General features: G+C 45.0%; 1 protein-coding gene across 15 annotated transcripts in view; it reads right to left on the bottom strand.

Moving 5' to 3' along the window:
- KLHL3 (kelch like family member 3) overlaps positions 1-24,851 on the bottom strand; it is a 279,580-nt gene that overhangs the window by 38,165 nt on the left and 216,564 nt on the right. For all 15 annotated transcript variants that reach the window (XM_032425120.1, XM_032425122.1, XM_032425123.1 and 12 more), the window contains 2 exons: positions 16,053-16,162; positions 1,571-1,687 (listed from right to left, as the gene is read on the bottom strand). In XM_032425120.1, coding sequence (XP_032281011.1) covers positions 1,571-1,687; positions 16,053-16,162 — 227 coding nt within the window. The remainder of the gene's footprint in view (positions 1-1,570; positions 1,688-16,052; positions 16,163-24,851) is intronic.

Genomic DNA, 24,851 nt, shown 5'->3' with positions numbered 1-24,851 from the left:
ATGCTGGGCCAGAGGCCAGACGTCTACCTCTACCTTTGGTCAGTTTCCCATAGGACAGAAGGAGGTTTGATTCCGACACTGGAGCTCAGGCCAGTTCAGTCCCTCTGCTTAGGGAACCTTCCCTACAGGAAGGATACGCTGCCACCAGGGGGCGGTGGTACCACCCAAAGTGTAAAACACAGGGCGCATACACGGGCTGGCAAGTGCATGCCTCCGCACCTGAGAATGACTGAGGTTCAGAGATTCAGAGAACATCTCATTGATCCATTAGACCTATGGTCAACAGAGTCACAAGCTGATGATTTTACAAGTGTTTGTGAGGATACAGTATTCTCCCGCGACTCCCAATAGCATCCATGGTCATCAAGATGGTAGTAATATCAGCTAGCATTCACTCACAGTGTTGTAGCCTTTATGTGCATTATCTCATTCTATCCCCAAACAATCCTATAAGGACAGGTGCTATTTTTACCAGATGAGAAGACTGAGGTTGAGAAAGATTGACCGCTTGCCCAGTGTTAGATGGCCGGGAAGTGACAGAGCTAAGCCGCTGGGTTGCTAAACCAGATCTCTCTTATCCTTGCTTCACACCTTCCATTCCTTCCAGAAACTTCTTAGAAACAGATGAGGGTTGGCCTACTGCCTTCGTGTTTTGTTTTGTTCATATATTTAAGTTTTACCCTCTGCCCATTTACAAGACTATCTAAAGCCAATGGATCAACAGAACAGAGAGTATTAAAGGTGACAGCCTGCTTAGTGAAAGGCGGGTGCTTCCAGGTCAACAGACTTGGATTTGAATCCTGACCCTGCCTTCTACTGCCAAATAATTCTCAGCCTCCATAAACCTCAAGGCCCAGACTTGTAAAAAGAGGGTTATTTATCTTTGCCTCACAGGGTTATTATAAGAATTAAATATGTGGCACCACAAGGGGACCCCATAATTCTTAATTTTTCTTTCCTTCCTCAGAGGAAGTAGAAGCAATATGTATCACAGGCATGTATGAGGAGCTGGTTTGTGCAGTCCTGAATTGGGCTCCAAGTTGCCTAACATGAAGGTAAAGAGAACATGGCAACGTGGAAATGACCCTTCTTGCTTAGGTCCCCTACAGTAAAAGCAGCTAACTTCCAGTGAACATTTCCTATGCCCAGCTCCATGCTAAACACCTGACTTGCATATTTACAACTCTTTTGGTCCTCACAACAATCCTGTGGGGCTTTCGTATAATATCCCTTCTATCAAAGAAGAAATTAAGGTTTGAAGAGATTAAATAAAAACTCAAAGCTAACAAGTAGCAGAGCAGGAACTAAACCCTAAGTGCCTTATTCTCAAACCTGCACTCTTAAACCTCATAGAGTGTTGTATGTCAACTATACTTCAGTAATAAAAATTTAAGAAAAGACCCTTACACTACTAGGCTTCATTCATACTTAGGCCAGTGGGTTGGTGCTCTCAACCTGTACAAAAGACCCATAACACTCCTCAACCACCCCACCCAACCAGGGCTGCCTGCAGCTATTCCAAGAGGCCTGGGGGAGCAGGAAAGCCCTTGGTTCTTCACACAGCACTCACCTGGACCAGGTAATCCCTCGGTAAGAGAGGGAGACGGACATGTTCCATCAGTTTTGCCATGTGCTCTAAACGGGTTTCTTTCTCATAATTGATCCATGAAATCACAGCTTCAAACACCTATCAAGAAAAAACACAGGTAACTGTAGCAGAGAGAAGAGCTTCCAAACAATTTCCTCAATCTGAAAAAAAGAAGTCCAATGTCCAAATCATCCACAAAGGTCGTTAACCTAAGGTTCAACATTTACAATAAAAGAAAAATGGAAAGATTTTGTCTGCTAGCTGACTTCAGAGTGATATCACACACACAGGTTATAAGAAACCTACTACCCCAAATGCAGAATCACCAAGTTCATTGCAAAATAAAGATCAGGTCTCATGGTTATTTAAAGATAGAAATACAGAGCAGGAACTCTGAACCAAAGACTGCACAGGAAGACCAGAAGACTTTGGGGCAAGGCCACCACGCCCCTCGCATACATCCCTCTCCTCATTCATCTCCCAAGTGCGGTTAATGCAGAATCAAGACAATAAGAATATCATCTGCCCAAAAGCTGGCTGTAAAATGGTGAGTGGGTCAGCGAATGACAGAGAATTTCTCGTCAAAAATTTCTCCTTGGTTTAACCTCTCCCTTGAGGAGAGATTTCATTTCTCTACAAATGAAAATCGGGCTCAAAACCAAAAAGGAGGCTCTCTGGTTTGGATGTTCACCATGCTCAAGAAGAAATCCAAAATCATATACACACAGATGGATAAAATTCAATGTTGGTAAGGCTGCAGGGAAACCAGCACTATTTCTGGAAACTTAACACAGCTTTTTAAGAAGGGAGGGAAGAATTGGCAGTATCAATCAAATATTTCAATGTACATACTCTTTGACCTAGAAATACCACTTCTAGGATCTAGCCTACAAAAATACTCAAAAAGGTGGTGCTCACAAAAGAATATGTGTTCCAGGATGTTTGCTGATGCATTTTTGTAACAAAATAAAAAAGGAAGCAACCTAAAGCTCACTAATGGAGAAATTATTTAACTAGTATACACACTATGGGATATTTTCAGCTGGTAAAAAGAATAAAACAAAACAACTTCTTGCACCAGAAACCAAGAAAGTGCTCAAAGATTAAGATGGACACGTCAGATGAACACAGAGCCAACAAACGGGGCTTTTGTTGCCAACATCTGGGACAAAACATCGAAGAGAATAATGAAGAAATCAGATTAGTGCTTCTTGATGAAGTGGGGTGGGGGAATGACTGGGAAGGTGACAAAGGAAACTTTTGGGGAGAATGGATATGTTATGTATCTTGACAAGGTGGGAGTTACATGTACATATGCATTTGTGAAAACTAATTAGTCTGTATACGTAGTATCTGTACGTTTCATGGTGCCTAAGTCATAACTCAGTTTAAAACATTCGCAGAGGGGCGCCTGGCTGGCTCAGTTGGTAGAGCATGTGACTCTTGATCTCAGGGTTGTGAGTTCAACCCCACATCGGACATGGAGCCTACTTTAATAAATTAATTAATTCATTAATTAAATAAAACATTCTCAGAATGAAAGAAAAACACAGTAATGGATCATAACACAATGAACAAAAAAGAATCCATTGAATCCACAAAGATACTTTTAAAAATGTGGGAAGGGCTCTTCTTCACAGACAAATGCCAGCCGATAAAGGGAGAAGGAATGACAGAAAAAAAACATCATTTTGCAACCACAAATGTAATAACTAATTCAGCAAAATTCATCAGTGGATGCTCAAATCACTGCATGAAAAATTGTTGGGGAACAGGATAGTTTTCAAAGTATCACCTCACAGATGACTTACTAATTCCATGATGGCAGGGGTGGGGGCAGCCTCAAATGGGGAAATCTGACAGATACTACCTTGAACAAGTGACCTAAGTTAGCACCACCAATAACAGGACAAACTTATCTTCCTGATCGTGACTTAATGAGAAGGACACAGCATCCCCCAAAGTAGTTTCTTCCTAAAATGTTTAACCTGAATCTTATAGTAAGGAAACAAATCAGACAACTCCCTATTTGGAACATTCTGCAATTCTGCAAGACACTGGCCTGAATTCTTCAAAACCATTAATATTATGAAAGATTAAAAAAAAAAAGGCTGAGAGATAGTTCTAGATTAAGGGGATTTAGAGACATGGGAACTAAATGCAATGCATGATCCTTGATTGGGTCATGGATTTAAAAGAAACAGCCATAAAGGACTGTTAGGAAATTTGAATGCTGACTACGTATTAGCTAATATCTTTGTATTAGTGTTAAATTTCTTTGGTATGATAATGGTTTTATGGCTAAATAAAGATAATTTCCTTGTTCTGAGGAGGTGCATACTCAAATACTAGGGATGAAGTGTTATCATGTCTCCAATTTACTGTCAGATGGTTCAGCAAAATAAAAGTTTAAATATGTGGAGAGAGAAATAAGGCAAATGAAGCAAAATGTTAACTGGTGAATCTAGGTTAAGAGTATATGAATGTGCATGCTTTCAAACTTTAATATAGGTTTGAAATTTTTCAAAATTAAAAGCAGAGGGGAGAGGAAAAGAAATTCTAAGGGAAAAGGAAAATATGACAACAAAATTTATGTGGCATAAGGTTGAAATGAAAACTAACTCCCAGGGGTGGAAAAAATCTCTAATTTTTCTAACCCTAAGAATAGTTTGTGTGTATTGATATGTTAATGATGCTTTGGTCCTATTTCCTAAATATAAACTTAAGTCAGGCTGGGCATACTCAAAATAGGCAAAGAATCGATCAGAAAGGGAAGAAGAAAAGAATGGAATGGAACAGAAAGAAAGGAGCACTATCTCCGGATAGTATGCCCTCACTTCTGCAAAAAATAACCTCTATGTGCACAAACATAAACATTCACATACCATGGAAATCCTCCCTGTCCAGTTTATTTTTTTAGATTATTCACTCTCATAGAGCTTTATCCCTCACCCTCATAGCATTAGTTTGTGAATCACTGTGTTGCTTCAACTAGCCTTTCAGATCCATAAGAACAGGGACCTTGTCTTATTTAATGGCAAATAACACATACTCGAATATTCTTTTAATGAATGAATGGACCGATAAGTTCAGAACAAGCATGTATGGAGGCAGTGGAAGCTGTCCAGGCTGGGGAAAGGGGGACTGGAATCAGAGCAGGGACCAATGGAAGCTGGAGACCAAAGGAAGTCAGACCGTGCCGGATGAGTTGGTGGGCAACCACAGTCCTGTTCTGCCTTGCAATGTGGTTATCCAACTTCCTTCTGCTCCACTTTACTAGACTGGGAGCTCTTGCAAGCCACCTAGCACAACACCGGGCACAGAGCCGGCGGCCAGGTGACAAATCTCTGGTGAAGAATGAACCGCAAGTCCTTGAGGAGGTGAGATTTCCTGATCATGCCCTTCCCCATCAACCAGCTTCATCTTCGTTATAAAAGATAAAAAGCAAGCTGAGTCTAATAAAGTCGATATTTAACCTTATCTTTATTTTTGGCTTGGCTTGTCTCACTGGTTCCACTCAGTTGCACTGTTTACCTACTCAGCTGTGAAAGCCACCAGCGCTCGGCAACAACAGTGACCTTCTCAGCAGCACCATGGGTTTTTTTCATTGAGGCTCCATGCTTAGAAAATAAGCCAATAAACTTGCAGCTAGCTCTAGGCCTTAATGTGCCTAAAATCATTCCCAAGAGCACCTCCTGTTAAGGGACTGGCAGCAGGAGCCGATGTTTACCAGGCGCCAAGCCCTGAGCCACGCGCTTCATGGACGCTGGTAGCCTGGACTCCAGGGACAGTCCAGGGAGCAGATCCTCTGAAACTGCATGAAGTGACTCACCCAGGCCCAGAGCCACAAAGCAGCAGGGCTGGGGTCCACCCAGACCCAACGCCAGCACTCATGCTCTTACCCACCGTTCTCAGCTGTCTGTCACGGGCCTACAGCAACGGCTGGCCCACTACAGCCCACAGGCCACATTCAGCCTGCCACCTGTTTTCATAAATAAAATTTTACTGGAACACAGCCACACTCACTCATTTACATACTGTCTGTGGCTGCTTTCACATTCTAACAGTGGAACTGAATCAAGACTCTATGGTCCACAGAGCCTAAAATATTTACTATCTGGTGCTTTAGAGGAAAAGGGTATCAACTCCTGGTCTATGAAATCTAAGCAGAAACCCTGTGGCTCTGAGCACAGGACAGGGTGATGTGTACTCAGATGAAAACACTTTTTATGCATTCCATGATGAAACCAGCTGCCGCAAGGCATGCTTAGGGTTTTACTTTTCAACAAAAAGAGCATCATTTCCTCACTGCTTTATATTCCAAAACCAATCTCTTGGGTGCCACAAGGTTGCTAGGTGGAAAAAGGATAGAGAAAATCGAATTTCACAGTTCCTGGCTCCCCACACTTCTGATGTAAGCACAAGCCTTGGCCAGAACACCAGATGAAGCTGACCCCCTATACCTACCACCCCTCCAGTGAGGGAGGCAGCCGCACCACACTGTACCTACACCCAGAGAGGAGAGTGCAGAGCGCTGGGGCACTTACAACTGCTTTCAAAACGTGTTCTGAAAATCAAGAAGGGGGACTTAAGTTAAAAATAGGCAGGGCGGTGACTTGGCAAGGGAAAAGGTCCAGTGGAGGGTGATTCATGGCAAAACATAGGATGGAGAAAAGAAGCCAGTTTTGACAAGATCAAGGAAAAAACTAGGTTTTTGCACATGGACTTAATTTGTTACTCAAGATTTGAGAAAGGCTAATTTTAAATAACAAGAGACACAGTGCTATGCATTTTACATGCAAGATCTCCTTTAATCCACCCCAAATCCTGTGAAATAGGTATCGGTGTTCACATTTTATAGATGAGGAAACAGCCTCAGAGAGGTTAGTGTCCAAGGTCACACTGCCAAGAAGTAGTGGAACTGGGATGTGAACTCACCTCTAACTCCAAAAACTCAAGTTCTAACATTATGCAATATTCCATCTCAGAGTCACAATTAGTTAGAAAGCCTGCACAGACCACTGATTTGGGGAATTATATTCCTAAACCCATAATCATAAGTATACCCCCCATGTGCTCTTAGGACATCACCCCCCCCAGATACTCTTTTCTTTCCCAGGGATTGAGCCAATAGCATTTGGTGAATTAACTGCCATGATTTTCAATCAAGAAGACAGAACTACTAGGGCGCCTGCCTTCAGCTCAGGTCAAGATCCCAGGGTCCTGGGATGGAGTCCTGAATTGAGCTCCCTGCTCAGTGGGGAATCCACTTCTCCCTTTCCTGCTACCCCTCCCCCCACTCGTGCTCTCTCGCTCTTTCAAATAAATAAAATCTTTTTTAAAAAATTTTTAAAAAAAGCACTACTAGACACAAGAATGATTCTGTCAGATTTGTGTTGTTTCTTCAACTGAAGCTTAACGGGATTTCTATGAACCAGAACCCTGCCTTGCTGTCCCGCACCACACCAGGGACCCTTGGGAGCAGTGGTGTGCTGGAGCTGGAGCTCATCGTGCACGTGTCTTCCCATCTTGGTGTTTAGTGACATTACACTGGCAGTTTGAATCAGCCTTGGTGGAAATATTTACACCATGGAAATCAGCAAATGAATCAGTAAACAAATCAGGGCTTTCAGAATTTTTTTGCAGAGCCCCTTGTTAAACATTTACCAGCATTAACACTGGCTGGAAGATTTCCTGGTCTGAAGGCTCCCCAAACTCTAGAAAACCTACTCAGCTGCACTCATCTTTCTGACAGTCCCATCATCTTAAGGTTTTATAGGGCACTTAACAGCTCCTTCTTATAGTTGCTTCATCTCAGACCCACAAGGGCCCCGGGAACAGCAAGAGTCACTCATGTAAGAGAAAAACGAGGCAGACAGTGGGGAAGTGGTCTGCCCAAACATTACCCAGCTACTTGGTAACGGGGCAGCAATGACAATCCCTGGCTTTCAATCCACCCTTCGTTCATAGCACATTTCATAGTTTGTAGCTATATATTTATTTCTGTACATTTTTGATAAAATCTATCTCCCTCATGTGGTTTTAAGTTCCACAAAGGCAGGGATCTTCTGTTGATCTGTTCACCAATGTCTCTCATGTGAATAACATACTATCTGCCACATAGAAAGGCACTCAATAAATATTTACTGAGAGAATGAATAAGTTAGTCAAAGTGGGAATGATTGGGTGTATGGTTCTCTCCCTATGACAGCATACTGCCAAATATGTGACTTCATATAAACAAAAAAAATGATGACAAAACTAAAGGAGGGATATCGCCTTGCCTGGAAATTGTTCAGCTTTCCACTACCGCCTATAGCCAAGATAAAGACACGCAGTCTGAGTCTGCAAAGGAGAACGATTGGAGCACAGTGGTTTGAGAGGAATGCCTGCAAGCTGAAAGACTATTTCATGGCACCAATTCTACAAATGAATGGAGCGTGACACAGGGATGGAGAATGCCTTGCAGTCAATATGGCGGATGGTGCTGAGTTGGAAAGAATCTTCCCCACAGCTCCAAACACATAAAAGTGACATATTACCAACAAATAAAGATTTGAGCCATAGTCAAAAGAAAGAGGGAAGTGGCTGAGTGGTTTTTTTTTCTTTTTCCTATTTTTCTTTTATTTATTTATTTATTTATTTATTTATTTATTTATTTATTAATTATGCAAGTCTGGCAGCTGAATGGAAGCTAAGGCCAAAATGGGTCACAGGCCCATACAATTCAGACATGGACTTGAATGGTTCAGAACTGGTGTCTTATCAGGTAGAATGTCTATGCCACCGGCTCTCCATGGACAGTGTTACCCACCTACAGTCCCGTGTACTGGGACTAGATGAACTCCATCCATCTGCTCTGGGAAGGGGGAAGGGAGCTCAACATCTCCTGGAGGCTAGGAAGTTAAAAACCATATATCTTCAAGAAATCAAAACCCCAGGCTCACACCACATACAGACATGGGGTCTGAAGTGATATTATCCAGATAGTACAGTGGATACTCAAGACAAAAAAAGAATACAGAAACAGTTTCTAAGCCAGTAAACCTGCCCTTGGGGTGCACTTCCACAGCGCAGGGCAACCCAGACTCCCATGGACAAAACATCCTCTGAAGATGGTCTCATAATCAAAAATTATACATCCCTAATGAAAAGAACTACAAAAAAGGAAAATCAATAAATCATAGAATATTTGGGGCAACCAAAGAAAATCAGCCTCAAAACTATTCTCCATAATGTGGTCCTCAGAATACTAGGGGCAGGAGACATTCTGTAGTAAAGGAGGTTCTGGGACCAAATGAGCCTGCAGAACACATCATGCACACCCCCAAATCTCCTTCAGAGCTTCACAGAGCTCGTTAACATATAAAAGCTCTGACAAGTCCTTCAGTTTCTTAACCTGGTTCCTGTATTTGGTCACTGTCTCCTAAATGCGTCGGACCTGAGAACATCTCACAAACATTGCCGTTTTACCGCACACAGTGGGATATACACTGACCTAGAGAAGAAAGTCCTCACCCCCTAACCTATTCCATTTCCAGCCCCATCTCCCATGACCCCCACCAAAGACCCTGGACTCTCATCCCATCGGTTACCATTCCCCCAAATAGAATAAGGTATCCCAAACTTCCACGTCTGGATTCCTACAATCCCTTCGACCAGAATGGCTTTCCAAAATCCTCCTCTTAGTCTCCAAATTTTAGCTCAAATATTCCCTTTTCCAGGAGGTCTTCCCCACCTAACAATTTGGAATAAAACACTCCAGGGCGCTTTCCTTGAACTTTGACTACAGGCAACTACTTCTCTCGGCCACATAAGGATACATGTTTCGTATCCAGACTGCAAGCTCTGAAACAGTCCTAAGGGCCACTCACCCCCATCTCCCTGTCAGGGTGGGCATGCGTTCATAGAGAGCAGGGGCCCGGCAAGCAGACACAGTCAGCTGCAAACCACAAAGCTACTTATTGTCAACATGCCTTAGTTTCCTCCTCTGCAAAATGGGGACAATAATCTCTGACTTGGGAGTTTGTGCAAGAAGTAGAAATGATGTGCTGCACAGCGTGCTGGGCCAAAGAAGTCACATGCAAAGCATACACACACCAGCATTCCATTTCCATAAAGTTCAAAAACGAACAAAACTGATCCATGAGAAGTCAAAATGGTAGTCATGCTCCTCGGGGTGGGAGGCAGTGACAGGAAGGGACTTCTGGGGTTCTGTTACTGGATCTATGACCTAGTTCAGTGGTTATTTCACTTTGTTCATGTCCCAGTGAACTTACTTCAATACAAATGTGACTTTGAAAAAAAAAAAAAATGATGTGTGAAATGCACCTGGGGAACGGTGGGCAGTCAAGGTCGATTTCTGGTCATAGTGCTGTGGTGTTCTGCTCATAGGTGCTTACTGAATTGCACTTTCCAAAGGAGAACAGTGAAAGGAGTAATGCTGTGACCAGGGACCAGGCCAGATGGTTGTTTGCAAGCCGAGAAGCTGGCAACTCTAACTACTGACCTCACAGGAAGGTGGGGCTTCCAACAGCTCTGGCGAGGCAGCAGGATGTACCTGCTAAATCACTGGGTAAGACCCGGGCAGCAAGCACTCAAGTCTAACCTAGTGGTCAAGGAGCTCCAGCCGGCATCCTCTACCCACCGCTGACCGGAGAGGCTAGGAGTTCAGACGGGAGGGCATGCAACACCAACGATCCTGGGAGACATTTCAGAAGATACCAGAATTTGGCTTCTGATTACAGGGTTAGGGGACAACAGCACATCAAATAGGTGATCTCGCAGAGAGAAACTAAGTGGTAGTTCTCATTTCAATACACACCTGACACTAATTTTTTAAGAGACCTAACCAATGTCCTCCTGACCTGTATCTAAACTGTGGGCCATTTCCCTGTTAGTACTCATTCTGAAAACTTCAATAGTGTTTCATAAGGAGGCAGAGAATTCCTGAGAAGTAGAGACATATATACCAGCTAAGAAAGCGAAGATTCAGATTCAGAACCAGCAATTCCGTGGCAAAACTGCACTAGAACTGGAGAGTCACCACTCTTCTCCTTAGAGTGCGTCTGCCCTGGAGGGCTGCTTACCCTGCCTGCCCCTGGGGCCCAGAAGCTGTCCACAGTGGGGGGTGAACTCCGTGGTCTCAAAGTCGAATACAATAAACAGACTATCTGCTCACAGGCTGAGCTGTGAGCCCAGACAACTCCCTATGGAAGAAACAGGTACTGTGAAGGGCTTATTCCGGTGTGCCTTTGCTCTGTCCTGGGGTAGGGGAGTGGTAGGGGGCAGCAGAGGGAAGGGGTCCCACCCAAAGAACTCGTGATTTTGTAACTCCTACCAGGTCCTTTTGTCTTCCCTCAAATACCAGGAATTTTAAAACCAGAACTACATGAAGGAAAAACAGGAGAGAAAATGGCAGGGATCCATGCGTCCTCTGACCTCTAGTTCCCACATTTGTCCTTATTCCCTGAAAAAGTGTGACGATTATTCCCACAACCTCAGCTGGCTTAGGGCGGCATCCGGCCCCAGTCACTCAGGGCATATCTGCTTAGCAGCTCCACAGAGCTGGCCGAGGGCTCTGGGTCAGCCTGCCATGGCACAAGGATGGCTGAGGCACCCTCGCAGCCCTCAGGAGCTTGAGAATAGTGGAGGACAGAGGCACGGGTAACAGCAAGTGATGTTGGAGGAAGAACAGTATCTGAGCCCTGGGAGAAGCCCAGAGCGGGCCCAGGGAGCTGGGAATGTTGGAGAGCAAGAGGCTACTCCCACTCTCTGTCCCTGCTCGGCACCAAGCCCCAGGTCACACAACCACCCAGACTAACATGGCCTCTGGGAAGAGCTTCCCCTTGAGAAATGCCCCCAGTCAACAGTGAGCAGGAGGAGGAGGAGGATAGTGGTAATAATAATAGCAGCAGTAATCATATCTTACAGTAATGAACACTTCCTGTGGGCTAAGAACTTTTCACGTGTCATCTGATTTCATCCTCAGATAGGTACTCTACTATCATTGCCCCCCTTTTACAGATGAGAAGACTGAGACGTAGAGTTCTCTTACTCATTCATTCAACAAATGGTCTTTGTTTATGTGTCTACCGTGAACCTGATACCAATACCACCCTGGCAGTGACCATAAGACGGAGAAAATCCATGACTGTATATGGTGCATTCATTCTGGTGCTCAAAGTCACTTGCTCAAAGTCACTCAGCCTGTTAGAGCAGTGGAGGCAGGATTGGAACTCAGCCACTTCAACCACAGAACCTCTACTTTTTCAAACTCCCGACAAGCAAACTGCCTGGGCCTAGCCACAGCCACTTATAATCCTCATTACTAAAATACCACATTTCCTCTATTCTCAGATGCATAGTTTTTTCACATTTTAATATCTGAAATCTGGCTGCAAAAGAAATCTGTGGGCTGTAGACAAAGAAGTAAATCATAATATAGCTGATTTACTGTTCAAATATGGATTTAGCTCAATACAGGTTATTTGATTACCAGTGCAGTTCAGTTTTCTGCAAATGTTTTTGGAGGGTTTTTTCTTTGTTTTGTTTTGGTTTGCTTTGAATGTAGGCTCCACCCCCAGCATGGAGGCTGATGTGGGATTTGAACGGGGTCTGAGATCAAGACCCAAGCAGAGATCAGGAGTTGGACGCTTAACTGACTGAGCCACGCAGCCCCCACAAATGTTAACATCAAATGCAGTTGAATTTTAGCTTAAATTAAGATCCCTTATATTACTTCAAATATACTCCATTAAGTTCACTACAATGCAATAGTGAAAGAAAAGGCTATTGTATATGCAAGAGGTTACTTATTATGAAATGTAACTAAAGGAAGTAGAAATCACGAAATCTCCTGGAACACATCACAGAATTTTCAAAGCCTTAAGAGCTAGCATTCAAACAACAAACATCCAATTGTCAAAAGCTTCCAGCTATTTAACTTCCAGAAATATGTAATCAATTAGGGGAAATAAAATTAGAAATAGAAAACACGGGCCAAACCCCACTATTCTTTGATAAGCCTCAAAATTATACTGTCAACCTTAGGGGGCGCCTGGCTGACTCAGTCGGTAGAGCATGCGTCTCGATCTAGGGGTTGTGAGTTCAAGTGTGGGTACAGAGGTCACTGAAATATAAAACCTTTAAAATTAAAAAAAACTATACTGCCAACCTTAAAGGTACCAAAGGGATCAAGATCAACAGCAATCTACTTTATGAAAAGCATAACATTGGGGCGCCTGGGTGGCTCAGTCGTTAAGCGTCTGCCTTCGGCTCAGGTCATGATCCCAGGGTCCTGGGATCAAGCCCCGCATCGGGCTCCCTGCTCAGCGGGAAGCCTGCTTCTCCCTCTCCCACTCCCCCTGCTTGTGTTCCCTCTCTCGCTGTCTCTCTCTCTGTCAAATAAATAAATAAAATCTTTAAAAAAAAAAAAAAAAAAAAAGAAAAGCATCACATAACTCTGAAGTTACAAATAACTTCTGAGAACCAAATATAATATACAACTTCGCTAACGTGAAAAATACCTCTACTCCTGGGGTGCCTGGGTGGCTCAGTCAGTTAAGCATCTGCCTTCGGTTCAGGTCATGATCTCAGGGTCCTGGGATTGAGACCCGCGTCAGGCTCCCTACTCAATGGAGAGTCTGCTTCTCCCTCTGCCTTCCCCCAACACCCTGCTTGTACTCTCTCTCTCAGATAAATAAATAAAATCTTTAAAAAAAAAATACCTCTACTCTAAACTCTAATTACACAGAACAAGCAACTCCTATGTAAGCATATGAATGATTGAGAGCCACTATAGACAATGTTCTAAGCACGTAGATTTAATGTCATGCTTCTTTGCTTCTGGAAAGATGCAATTAACTCCATGGCTTATTTTACCATTATCAGTGGCAACACTGATACCATGACCATTGTCAATGGTGCCTCAAAACAGAGGACTATGGGGGGCGCCTGGGTGGCTCAGTCGTTAAGTGTCTGCCTTCAGCTCAGGTCATGATCCCAGGGTCCTGGGATCGAGCCCCACATCGGGCTCCATGCTCCGCAGGAAGCCTGCTTCTCCCTCTCTCACTCCCACTGCTTGTGTTCCCTCTCTCGCTGTGTCTCTCTCTGTCAAATAAATAAATAAAATCTTTAAAAAAAAAAAAAAAAAAAAAAAACAGAGGACTATGGTCATTACAATGACAGCCGCCATTTATTAGCACCTGCTGAACACTATATTTGATTTTTTACACCCAGTATCTGTGATCCTCCTAACTCCGTAAGGGAGGTACTCTTAGTAGTCCCACTTTACATGTAAGAAAATCAAGGTTCAAAGAGACCAGTGACTTCTGAAAATCAAGGAGCCAGTAAGCATCAAGTGGAGCATGGAAACAGGTCTTCCTGAGTCCAAAGCCCAAGTGGTTTCCAGGGCACTAAAATGCCTCTCCCTCTTAACAACCCACCTCCACCACCACCCTGACACAGCAAGCACAGATAAGCCCTCACCTGAGGAAAGCTTACTATGATCTCAGAGCAGGATGGGCCCGCAGGAGTTAAAGGTAGCAGGGTCGCCCCTCTCAACCCAAATACCCCCAAGACGATCCAAATCCTGCTGCTTATACGGCTGTTGACATTTTCTCAGACTACACCTGAGGACACACTCAAGCAGGCCCCAAACTGGCCAACTGCACCAACTACCGCATGGTCAATCAACTAACTAGTTCCTTCCTTCAAACTGTGCCCATTTAGTAGCATGATCCGGAGAAGACATTAAACAGGGCTTGGCAAGAAGTGAGGGAGTCTTTGCTGCTGGGGCTGGAGCAGGAAGAGGCCATGGCCTGGCCAGAGGCATCCTTTACCCTGCAGGTGATATCTCACATCAGTTAATGAAAGTAGAAGCCTCACTGAGTCTAAGAGACAGTCCAGCTAGTTGTGCCAGTCAATCTTCTGGAAATCCCTCTGAAGTCTTGGGGCAGCCCATGATTCCAATCCACAACTATTTTTCTTCTGGATCAACCTTTTGCAGGACAACAGGCAGGGGCTTGTGATGCCACCCTATTCTCTGGACATGTGGCTTTGGACACTCATCTCCAATGTAAGATCCCTCTTAAAGGCTTTTCCTTAAATATTTCCTCAGAAAAGGACCTCAAGCTGGGACACAATGAGCGGACTAAGACAACCCAAGAAACATGTATTGAGCATCTCTGAGGATGCAGGGAAGAGTAAGATGTGGTTGCTACCATCAGGGAACTCATGGTCAAGTGGAGGAGGTCAGATGGGCTCAAAACTAACTGCAGTAAAAAACAGAACAAGGTGAGTATTATCCTGGAACACAGAGGAGAAAGGAATAAATTCCAGACACATGGTCGATAATAAACTCAGCTACCACCGAATGAGCACCTACCAAGTACCAGGTATGACACCAGGCATTTGACACACCTTATCCCACTTAATCCCCACCACCACCCCTGGAGTATGTCCTGTTACCATTCTCACTTTATACATGAGAAACAGATGAAGAAGCAAACTATCTCACCCAAGGTCACCAATTAATTTGTAAATACTAGAGAGAAGATTTGGACCCGACTGGCCAACACCAAAGTGCATGTTACTTTCAATATGGGAGACTACATCTCCTGGAGTAAAGAAGTTCTTCTTGATAGAACTGGAACGGGAACTGGTTTCCAACAGGTGACATTGGAAAGGGGAGAATAATCCAAGCAGAGCATCAGTGAGAAGGAAGACCTAGAGGTAGGACAGATCAGCCCCCAGGGGTCAGCTAAAGCAGTGGGCAGAAATCAAGCCTGCAGCACGAGGAAGTGGTATACAGTCGGTGAGCTGGGGCACTAGGTGTCAAGAGACCCAGGTTCTAGCTCCGCCACAGTCACTCACCGTGGAACCTTCAACAGACCCTATCCCTTCTCTGAGCCTCAGTTACCTCAACAGTAAAAGTTCCAATCCCCCGTTAGAATAGATGTTTCCCAAAGGTCAGCTCTGGCTTAAATGCTCAATGATGTTCCCAAGAGGCCATGTGGGACAGTGACTAAGACCAGGTGACAGGAAGACTGCAACTCTGCAGTGACCAGCCGAGTGACTGCAGACAAGCTAATTAACTCCTCCAAGTTAGTTTTCCTCATCTGCAATGTGGGGACAAGGGCAATGCCTGCTTCACAGGGCTGTGGTGAAGGCTGAGGGAACTGAAGAGAACAAGGCACTTAGCAGAGTGCTTGGCAAACTGTAAATGTCCAGTTAATGGAGGCAGCTTTGTCACCATCATCATCACCAGCGTTATTTCTTCCTCAAAGGGTCCAGACAGCAAATGTAGTGAACATGGGCCGGAAGGTCCTTTTCTAATTATTTAAAGGGACAAAAAAAAATGAGCTCCTTTTTTTTTCCGCTGAAAAAGAGACAAGGTCTCACTGTCCCTCCCATGGCCGCCTCACGCGTGAGGGTCCTGTTTCACCGAGGGGCCATGCCGTACCTTCTCCTCTGAAGAAACGGTCAGCTTGTCACTGGATATCAAGCTGCACACCTGGTCCAGACTTAGGCTAAGAAATTCTTCCCCCAGCATCACCTCTGGAAAGTGCTGCTCTGTTCCAAAAAAAAAAAAAAAAGGCAGAAGTTCAGAAAACAAAGTTATAACACACTGCTGCCCTTCCATGGCCCTGGCAATCTGTGAAATTCACAGCGGAGTCTTGGGCACTTTGGGGGCAGGCATGAGGAAAAGGGACAGACAGAGAGGCAGACAGAAAGACAGCACATCCTGGCTGAAGGGAAACTAGCCTCAATCTGGCAGCAAAGACATCCCTCTGTGTGATCCTCCACCCTGAACATCGACACAGATGAAAATGGGGCAGAGAGATGTGAGGTTATATTTTTTCCATGCTCCATGCGATTATTAATGGCGTTGCAAAAAAGCCTCACTGGGACCTGCCTACTTAATTGAGCTCATTTCCCCTCAAGGTGCAAGCTGGCAGATTTACAGACGGTGCCCCCTGCAGCTCAGCCAAACAAAAGTGGGTCAGAACTGCTGTGTGGCTGGAAGTCTCCGGGGGTTCTGGTAAGAAGTCAACATTTCACGGCTGGCGGAAGGCATCAGCCTTTTGTGTCCAAAGTCAAGCCTACTACGGTCTCTGATTCACAAGGAGGCCCAACTAAGCATCTGTCCAGGCATCGAGGCAACACAGCTGGGCCCCCCACCACTAGCAACAGTCCACGACAGGCAGGCCAGTGGGAACCATTAAGATGGAGGGGAATTTGGGGACACCTAAACCGAGACAAAACACACAGGCCGGATGTCCACGCAAGGGAAATGCCAAGTGCACTTCCTACCCCGACCTTTGCCCAGGCCACCATGTTGCTATTACAGAGACAGCGAAATGTCAGTGAAGGAGTGTACACTTCAGAAAGAAGGCAACTAGACTCAAATTCTGGCTTTGCCATTTGCAAGACATGTCCCTGAGCCAATGGCCTCACCTCCCTAGGCCTCACTGTCCCTCTGTATAATGGGGATACAACGGCTCATCTTGCTTCACTCCCATGCTGTGATGGGAAAGGAAGTGTGAAAGTATTTTCACAAGTTATGCCAAGGTACAGTGGCCCAAGAGCTGACAATTCCTGGTGCAGCAGGTTCTGGAGATCACAGGGTCCTTTGTCATGTGCCCCTTTCTGGGGCTCTCTTGTGGTTCTGCCCCACTGCCCCCAAGAGCATCTTTGCTCCTTGCCCTCCAGGCTCCCGGCCCCCTCTCTTCTTTCTTTGGCAGCCCCTCTCTGTCCTCATAGCTTCTTGGATCATTCTAGAGGCGACACCTCCCAGTTGCCAGTGAGGGCTACCCCCACACGGCCTGGCCAGCTCCTGGGTGAGATTCAGAGTGCTCCGTGCCCGGGAAGCTGTGGACAGAGCGGGTCTGCCGCAGCTAGCTGCGCGATGGAAAGGGAAACCAGAGCATGCTCAGCTCTGCTCTCACGTTCATCGGCTTCTTAAAAGCCAAACAAAGAAGACTTAAATCATTTCTTATAAAACTCATTTTAAACTTTATGTTGAAATACTTTTGGACCCAAAGAATTCCCATACACCCTTCATCCAGAGCCTCCAAATGTCAGTATTTTACTCTCAAAGATCCAGTTACAAACAATCTGGTCCGCCTTTCACTGGACAGAAAGGGCTCCCCACCTGCTCCCCCGCGGCCCACTGAGATCACTGGGCCCACAATTAAGCCTTGTCCATCCCGAAACTCAGGAATGTTTGGACATAACAAAAACAAATTTAAAAGGCAGATCCTTTACAATGGGAAGCAAATGCCATCAAGTAAAAAGCTGGCCGTGCTTCTCCATATGTGAACAGGAAAAGGCCTTTGGTTAGATTTTCGGTTAGACATTTAAAAGACTTCCCTAACGAAGGGAATATTTAAGAGTAGATCGTATTATTTTTTAAACCGTCTATTCCTAAAAATTTTTAAATAAAAACACGTGAACAATCTCCTTTGGGTGATGGGAATGCCTTCTTGGCCTGGAAGCCTGGGAAAGCAACAGGATTCTCCCTCTATGCCCTTTCTGTTCCAAGAAGTCTTTGGACCAGAGACCTCCATCTGTTGGCAACACCAAGAAATAGTGGAGAGAAAATTTTGGTGTGGAGTCACCACACCAAAACAAAATGCAGGACAGACATCAAGACTCTGTGGACCTGCCAAGGCTGAGCTCAGCAGGAGAGTCAGGGAAACCAGCACCAACATCCCCGTGGTTCAGAGCCACACAGAGCCTCCCTGCCTTTTCTTTGGCTGACCAAAACCTGACATTTGGAGGAGGGCAAAGAATGAAGAGAATAGGGGGAGGTAAGAAGTTAAAATCCAAGGTGTGAAAAGTACTTCCACAAAGCTCATAAAGCCAAAAGTAGATGGGCTTGGATTTTGCAAAGGAAGATGAAGTGCAGCGATATGTATTCTAAGTGGCTTGGTTAACAAACCAGCAATTCTCAAAGATCAATCAAGGCAGGAAACAGTCAGCCCCCACGCTTCCCCATCTCTCAGTCTCTGGGGCACAACAGAATTTGAATCTAGGTCCCTTCTTTCTGAAGTGGGCTGCTGTCCTGCCCATCTGGAACCTCCCACTGAAATCCCTCCAGAAATCCTCCCAGGAAGCAGCAGCTGGTGAGGAGGGGTCAGCTGGTAGGGAGAGGCAGCAGATTCCCACCCAGGACTAGCACCCTGGGACCCAGGAGATTGGTGAGCAGGGAAACACAGAGAAAGGGAGCAAAGAGGGAAACTCCTTCCCTTCCCCCCTCTGTCTGAGGAGACAGGGTGGAGCCCCCAGAGCCCCCTTTCTATTAGCAACACTCAACAAGATAGAAAAGCAGGAACAGGCTAACTCTGGCCAACTTGATTTCCTGGGAGACACAAGTTACCCAGCAGACTTTATATTCAAGTCAGCCCTCTCCCCAGCCGCTTCCCAGAAAGGAACACCTCTGCTCCCAGAAGATACCTCCCTGAGAATCCTCTAGCTTTAACACTTGTTTGTTTGTGGATTCTTTGTTTGCTTTGGTGTATTAAAGGAGAATGCAGTCAAGAGCCTTGGCTAAGAGTGAGAAGGCCGGGGTTTGAGTCCTAACTCCACCTCTTACAGTCACTTCTTTCCAGCCTTTGGCTTCATTGTCCATAAAATGGGACTGTAATAGCTGACCTAGGTCTCAAGCTTGTTTGGAAGCTCAGAGACGACAATACGTATATTGATGATACCATTTTGAGTTCTTTAAGAAACTCTTTAGAAATGAAGGATGAGGGGCACCTGGGTGGCTCAGTTGGTTGGGCGACTGCCTTCAGCTCAGGTCATGATCCTGGAGTCCTGGGATCGAGTCCCACATCGGGCTCCCTGCTCAGCAGGAAGTCTGCTTCTCCCTCTGATGCTCCCCCCTATCATGCTCTCTCTGTCTCTATCTCATTCTCTCTCTCAAATAAATAAATAAAATCTTTAAAAAAAAAAAAAAAGAAATGAAGGATGAATATTACATCAGCCCATGTTCCTGCTTCACAAAGTCCAGTTCTGTGGGCAGCACTGCTCTCCAAGAGAGAAGCTTTTCCACTTCATCAGAGACATCCCTTGGGACTGCAGGTCCTGTGGATAAGGCTGTGGACCCCAAAGGCCTTAGAGACCCACTTTAATTCCATCAAGTCCAACAAACTTTCTAGTGATATGATACTCAATTTCCTAAGGCTACACAGTTTTCTCATCTGTTAAATGGGGCTAATAATAGTAGCTGTTTCATAAAGGTGTATGGGCACTAAATAAGCAAATAGAAGTAACTCACATTTACTGAGATCACAGCAAATGGTCAATAACCATTAATGTATAGTGTACCAGATGCAGTGTTTCTTCAAAAATGAAGAAAGCAGAGCTGATGCCTACAAGGAGCCTACTAGCTTATAGGAGGCATAAGACAAGGCGCCAGTAACTCCAACCCCAAATCCACAGGGCCACGACTGGGAGAGGCACTCCAGGTATAAATGACAGCATGGAAGCAGGAAAATGCAGAGCATGTCTAGAAAACAACAACAGCCCAGTCTAGCTGGAGCCTAGGCTATATCTTCATTCCTCTAACACATGTTCACTGAAAAACTGTGCCAGGCTCTAGGAGATACAATGGAGAGGCAGGTAGGCTAGATCTTAGGGGACAGGTGGGGTGCGCAGGGAGCACAGTATCTTCTAACCATGGACTAGCCCCTTGAAGGGGAGCTCTCCAATAATAAACTCTAACTCTTCTAGTCTTTTTGCTTCTTTTTCGTAGGAGGAATGGGAACAGGGGTGGGGGAAAAGCCACTTAAGACTTTTGGTTAAGAGTCCTAATTAACCAGCCTTTACCATAAGTAACAAGCACTGTTTAAGTTCCAAGTTTTGTATGTCTGTTCCTGTCCATTTGGATGAGAAATTATGGAGGTTGGGGGGGCGGGGAAACCACCAGATAACCTGATGTCCTTTCCCTACCAACCAACACACACACATCTTCCCAAAGCTGAAAGGATGAAAACAGGCTAGCTCCAGGGGCACAGCTCCACCTTTTCAAGGAAGCAGGCCTGGAGAAAGCTGAGGGCATTTCTTTTTTTTTTTTTTTTTTTTTTAAAGATTTTATTTATTTATTTGAGAGAGAGAGAATGAGAGAGAGCGAGTACATGAGAGGGGGGAGGGTCAGAGGGAGAAGCAGACTCCCCGCTGAGCAGGGAGCCCGATGCGGGACTCGATCCAGGGACTCCAGGATCATGACCTGAGCCGAAGGCAGTCGCTCAACCAACTGAGCCACCCAGGCGCCCTGAGGGCATTTCTTAATAGCAGCTAACATTGTGCTAGGCACTTACTTCTCCCCAAAGTCCTACTGAAGCATCAATATCCCCATTACACAAATCAAGAAATGGAAGCTCAGAACGTTATTTAGCCATGTGCTTAGGATCACAAAGCAGTTAAGTGGTAGAGCCAGGTTTTGAAACCAAGGCTATATGATGACAACAAATATTCTTGGTCCCCATGATGATGATAATTCGTCCTAAGCAGGCCATGGTAGTAAAATTCAATATAGGTGTCAGAGCACCCTAAGAATCCCTCTTAGGGTTATTATTGTAGAGAGACAAAAAAAATATGAATCTAAAAACCTTCCTTTAAAAATAAAACAAAACCTTTGAAGAGTAGTGTTCTAAACACTTTGGCATCAATCCAGGGTTCAAATCTTAGACCTAACCCCTGATTTGAGATTCTTTCCTAATCCCCCTGCCCACCAGGCTAGAGGAAGGGATATTCTTGTGTTTCCAAAGAACCCAAAACTGAAAATAAAAAATATCATCGCCCTAATCAGGCTGTTTTATCATGTGTGGTCTTTCCTTCATACTGGGGCTGTGAACCCCATGAGGGCAGGGTCTATCTTGTGTGAGTATGTCTTACTCGAAGCTGAATTCTCAGTGTCCATACATCTGCATGTCCTGCGCTTCCCTGACCGTTCTTCAGGAGTGCCTAGGACTTGGGCAACCTCCCAAGTTAATCCCAAACCCATTCCTCCCTCTTAATGGGATGAAATAAACTAAGCCTTTAATCAAGTTCATCTAAACCACAAGCCCAGAACAAATGGAACTAAGCCCATCTATAACTTCTCTGACCCGCACAGATGAAATGAACCCCATTATTCCAGAGCCAACAGCCCCAGGGAATAGGAATGAGTAGTTCTGACTTTAACTACTGGTCACCATCCCCTCCCTCCCCCCTACCGCCCACCAAGGAAAGACAGGCTGACACAGGTGGACACACAAACAGAATCAAAACATTTTAGTAGGGTAACACAATAAAACAGAACCGCTTTAAATCCCTCTGTCCCCTACTGCCCTATTTTTGGAGGGCAGAAAAGCTTTCCTGAATCAGGATTCGGCTTTCAGGGTTCCCCATTTCCCTGCTGCAGGGAAAGTCTCACAGAAAATAACAGGGCTCTCACCTTGACCATGTCCCACAAGGGTCATAACCACCAGCCCTCAGACCCTAAATATTACTACCTCTCCTCTCCCTGGGGATGGTGGCATAAGAGCTCTCTTTCCTGGGTGACTTAATTCCCCGTTTCTAACACAAACACACACACACACACACACACACACACACCAAGGAGCTACATCAAAACTGCGCTGTTCACAGTGTTATTGCTTCGACACCAGAGTTCCCTGTTACCCAGGGAATAGAAGGATAAGGGGAGTTTCCTAAAAGAGACTTATTCTCCAAAAACTAGCTACGTCTTGCACTCCTGCTTCATTTGCCACCTTCGAGTTAGCAGCAGAAAATCAGGGGGAGGCGGGAGTGAGGCAGGCACCACAGACAGAGAAGCTGTCCGAGCCTGTGCTCTGGGCTCTATCACAGCCTCCCTGCGAATGCGCGCACTGCCACTCACAAACTGTGTGATCTTGGGCAAGTTACAATAATCGCTTCCTGGCATTTCTGTTTATTCATCTATAAATTGGAGAAATAATAACCACCTCTCACAGTCACGTGGCCAAAATGAAGTAATGCCTACGGAATGTGCAGCACCATGCCTGTGTTCGGCAAGTGTTCAGAAAGGGTGAAAAACTCCTACAATCATCACTACCCATCATTGTCATCATTTCATGATGCCAAGTCGGAGGAGGCAATTTCATAAGACAACCCTCACTGAGTCAGAGGCTCATGTTTTTTAAATGATTTGTCAACGATCTTCGTCGCCCTTAATTTAATCACTTCATTCCACGATCTCCAGTGACTCAGTCAAAAGAAGGCTATTTCTCTCCACGAACACGTGAAATCCGATGGCTTTTCCATCCCATGGCTGAAGGCCTTCAGCTCAGCTTTGGCAGACTGATGTAAACAACATGGCCAAAGAATTTTAATTGCCATTTCATTAATGGGGTCCCATTAACATCCCTCCCAACCAGCTCTGCTGATGGTCCAGTACAGGGCTGCCCAATTATCAAGCAACAGAGTCCCCATAAACCTGGGCCCTGGCCGATGAGGTTAAAGATTAAGCGGTCCTGGAAACAAAAATGAGGTGTAAGAAACAGGCTGCATAAAAGGCCAGGGTCCCTTTCCCAGCTGCTCGCGACCCCATCAGCTGGGGGCAAGGGTCTAAGCAGTCAGCTTCTAAACACGCGACAACCCTCCCCGACCCCAGAATAAAATATCACAGCAAAAAATCTGGGGGCATAACCTTGAGGGGGAAACTGGACCCAGAGGAAGCAAAGGGGACTGCCACAGCAGGAAGAGATGGGGCCATTCCAAACAGGAAAGCAAACAGGCAGCAGGGTGGAGAGAGGCGGTGCTCCAGTCTTCCCAGAGCTGTACTGTGTCTACCTCTCAGTGCCTTTACCAGACGGCTGATGAATTAGCAGAAGGCACGAGCTCACCTTAAAAATAGTTTCATTTTTTGGAGAGCAATTTGGCAAAATCCATCATTTTTTTTTTTAGTGCACACTCTCTTTGAGCTGCCTTAGGCTACTAAGCTGGTACTACTGGACAGGTACAATCGTACTACTACTTAAACACTAGCAAGTGTTCTCCAAATAGCACGTACAACAATTCTCACTTAAGCATTTTCTATAAGGGAAACATTGGTAACATTAACATCCATCAATTGAGGACTGCTTAAGTAAACTATATAGTTCATCCATCTGATGCAGCAGAGAAAAAGAATAAGATACAGTCATGCACAAGGGTCTGGAAAGAACTCCAAGATTTTGTATTAAGTCAACAAAAAGTACAATGAGTACAGAATGCTTCTATTTAGGTATGTTAAAAAGCATTATATATATATAATATGTATATATTATATATATATTCCATAGGGCTACCCAAGATAGTCCCCCAGTCCCCTTCAGAGAGAAGGCCTGGGAGAAGATTAACTTTGCATTTTATAACTCTGTGTACTGTTTGAATTTTTTTATGATGAGTATATGTTTATGATGAGTTGAATTTTATTGAATAAATTTGTTTCAGTAATAATGGTATAGTAATGTATCTGCTAACATGGAAGGGTGTTCAGAATACTCTAAGGTTTTTTTTGAAGATAGATTTTTTTTTAATTTTTTTTATTTATTTATTGAGAGAGAGCAAGCAGGGGGGGAGGGGAAGAGGGAGAGAATCTCAAGCAGACCTCCCACTGGGCACTGAGCCCATCACAGGGCTCAATCCCACAACACTGAGATCATGACCTGAGCCAAAATCAAGAATTGTACGCTTAACCGACTGAGCTGCCCAGGCTCCTCATGTGAAGATTTTTGTTTAAGCTGTAAAACATACACATGCCATGGTAAGGATGGGCATAACTCTATATCAAGATGCTGCCTGTGGTTCTCTCTGAGTAGGACTGTGGTGCTTTTCCTGCTCTTTCTGCCTGTCTGCTTTTTCTATAACCGTCAGGGGTGGTTTACTATTAAGACAGCAGTAACAAAAGCAATAACAAGAGCAAAAGAAAGTTTGTGTTAGAGGAGAAAAACAATAGAATTCAGAAGTAGAGCTGCGGGTCGTGGACAAGTACAGGCAGAGGCCAGCTAGCCAGAGACCAGAGAGGGCGTGGGAAGCAGGACATACCTGCCTGAGCAACTGGATAAAGAGAAACCAAAATCAGAAGCTCTGGAAATGGCTCTCACCATAAGTAGCAGCAGGAGTGGTGACCCGAGGAGCCTCATCTGTCCACCAGGACCCAGATGGGAGGCCCTCTTACTGCGGATCATGAGACCAGCAGGGAGCCCTGGGCACACAGCCCCTGGGGACACCTACTTCTGCAGGCAGCTCTCCT

The sequence above is a fragment of the Phoca vitulina genome, unplaced genomic scaffold (assembly GCF_004348235.1).
Source record: "Phoca vitulina isolate PV1807 unplaced genomic scaffold, GSC_HSeal_1.0 scaffold32, whole genome shotgun sequence".
Classification (NCBI taxonomy): Eukaryota; Metazoa; Chordata; class Mammalia; order Carnivora; family Phocidae; genus Phoca; species Phoca vitulina.
The sequence above is the reverse complement of the archived record's forward strand: the minus strand, read 5'-3'. Positions and strand labels throughout refer to the sequence as shown.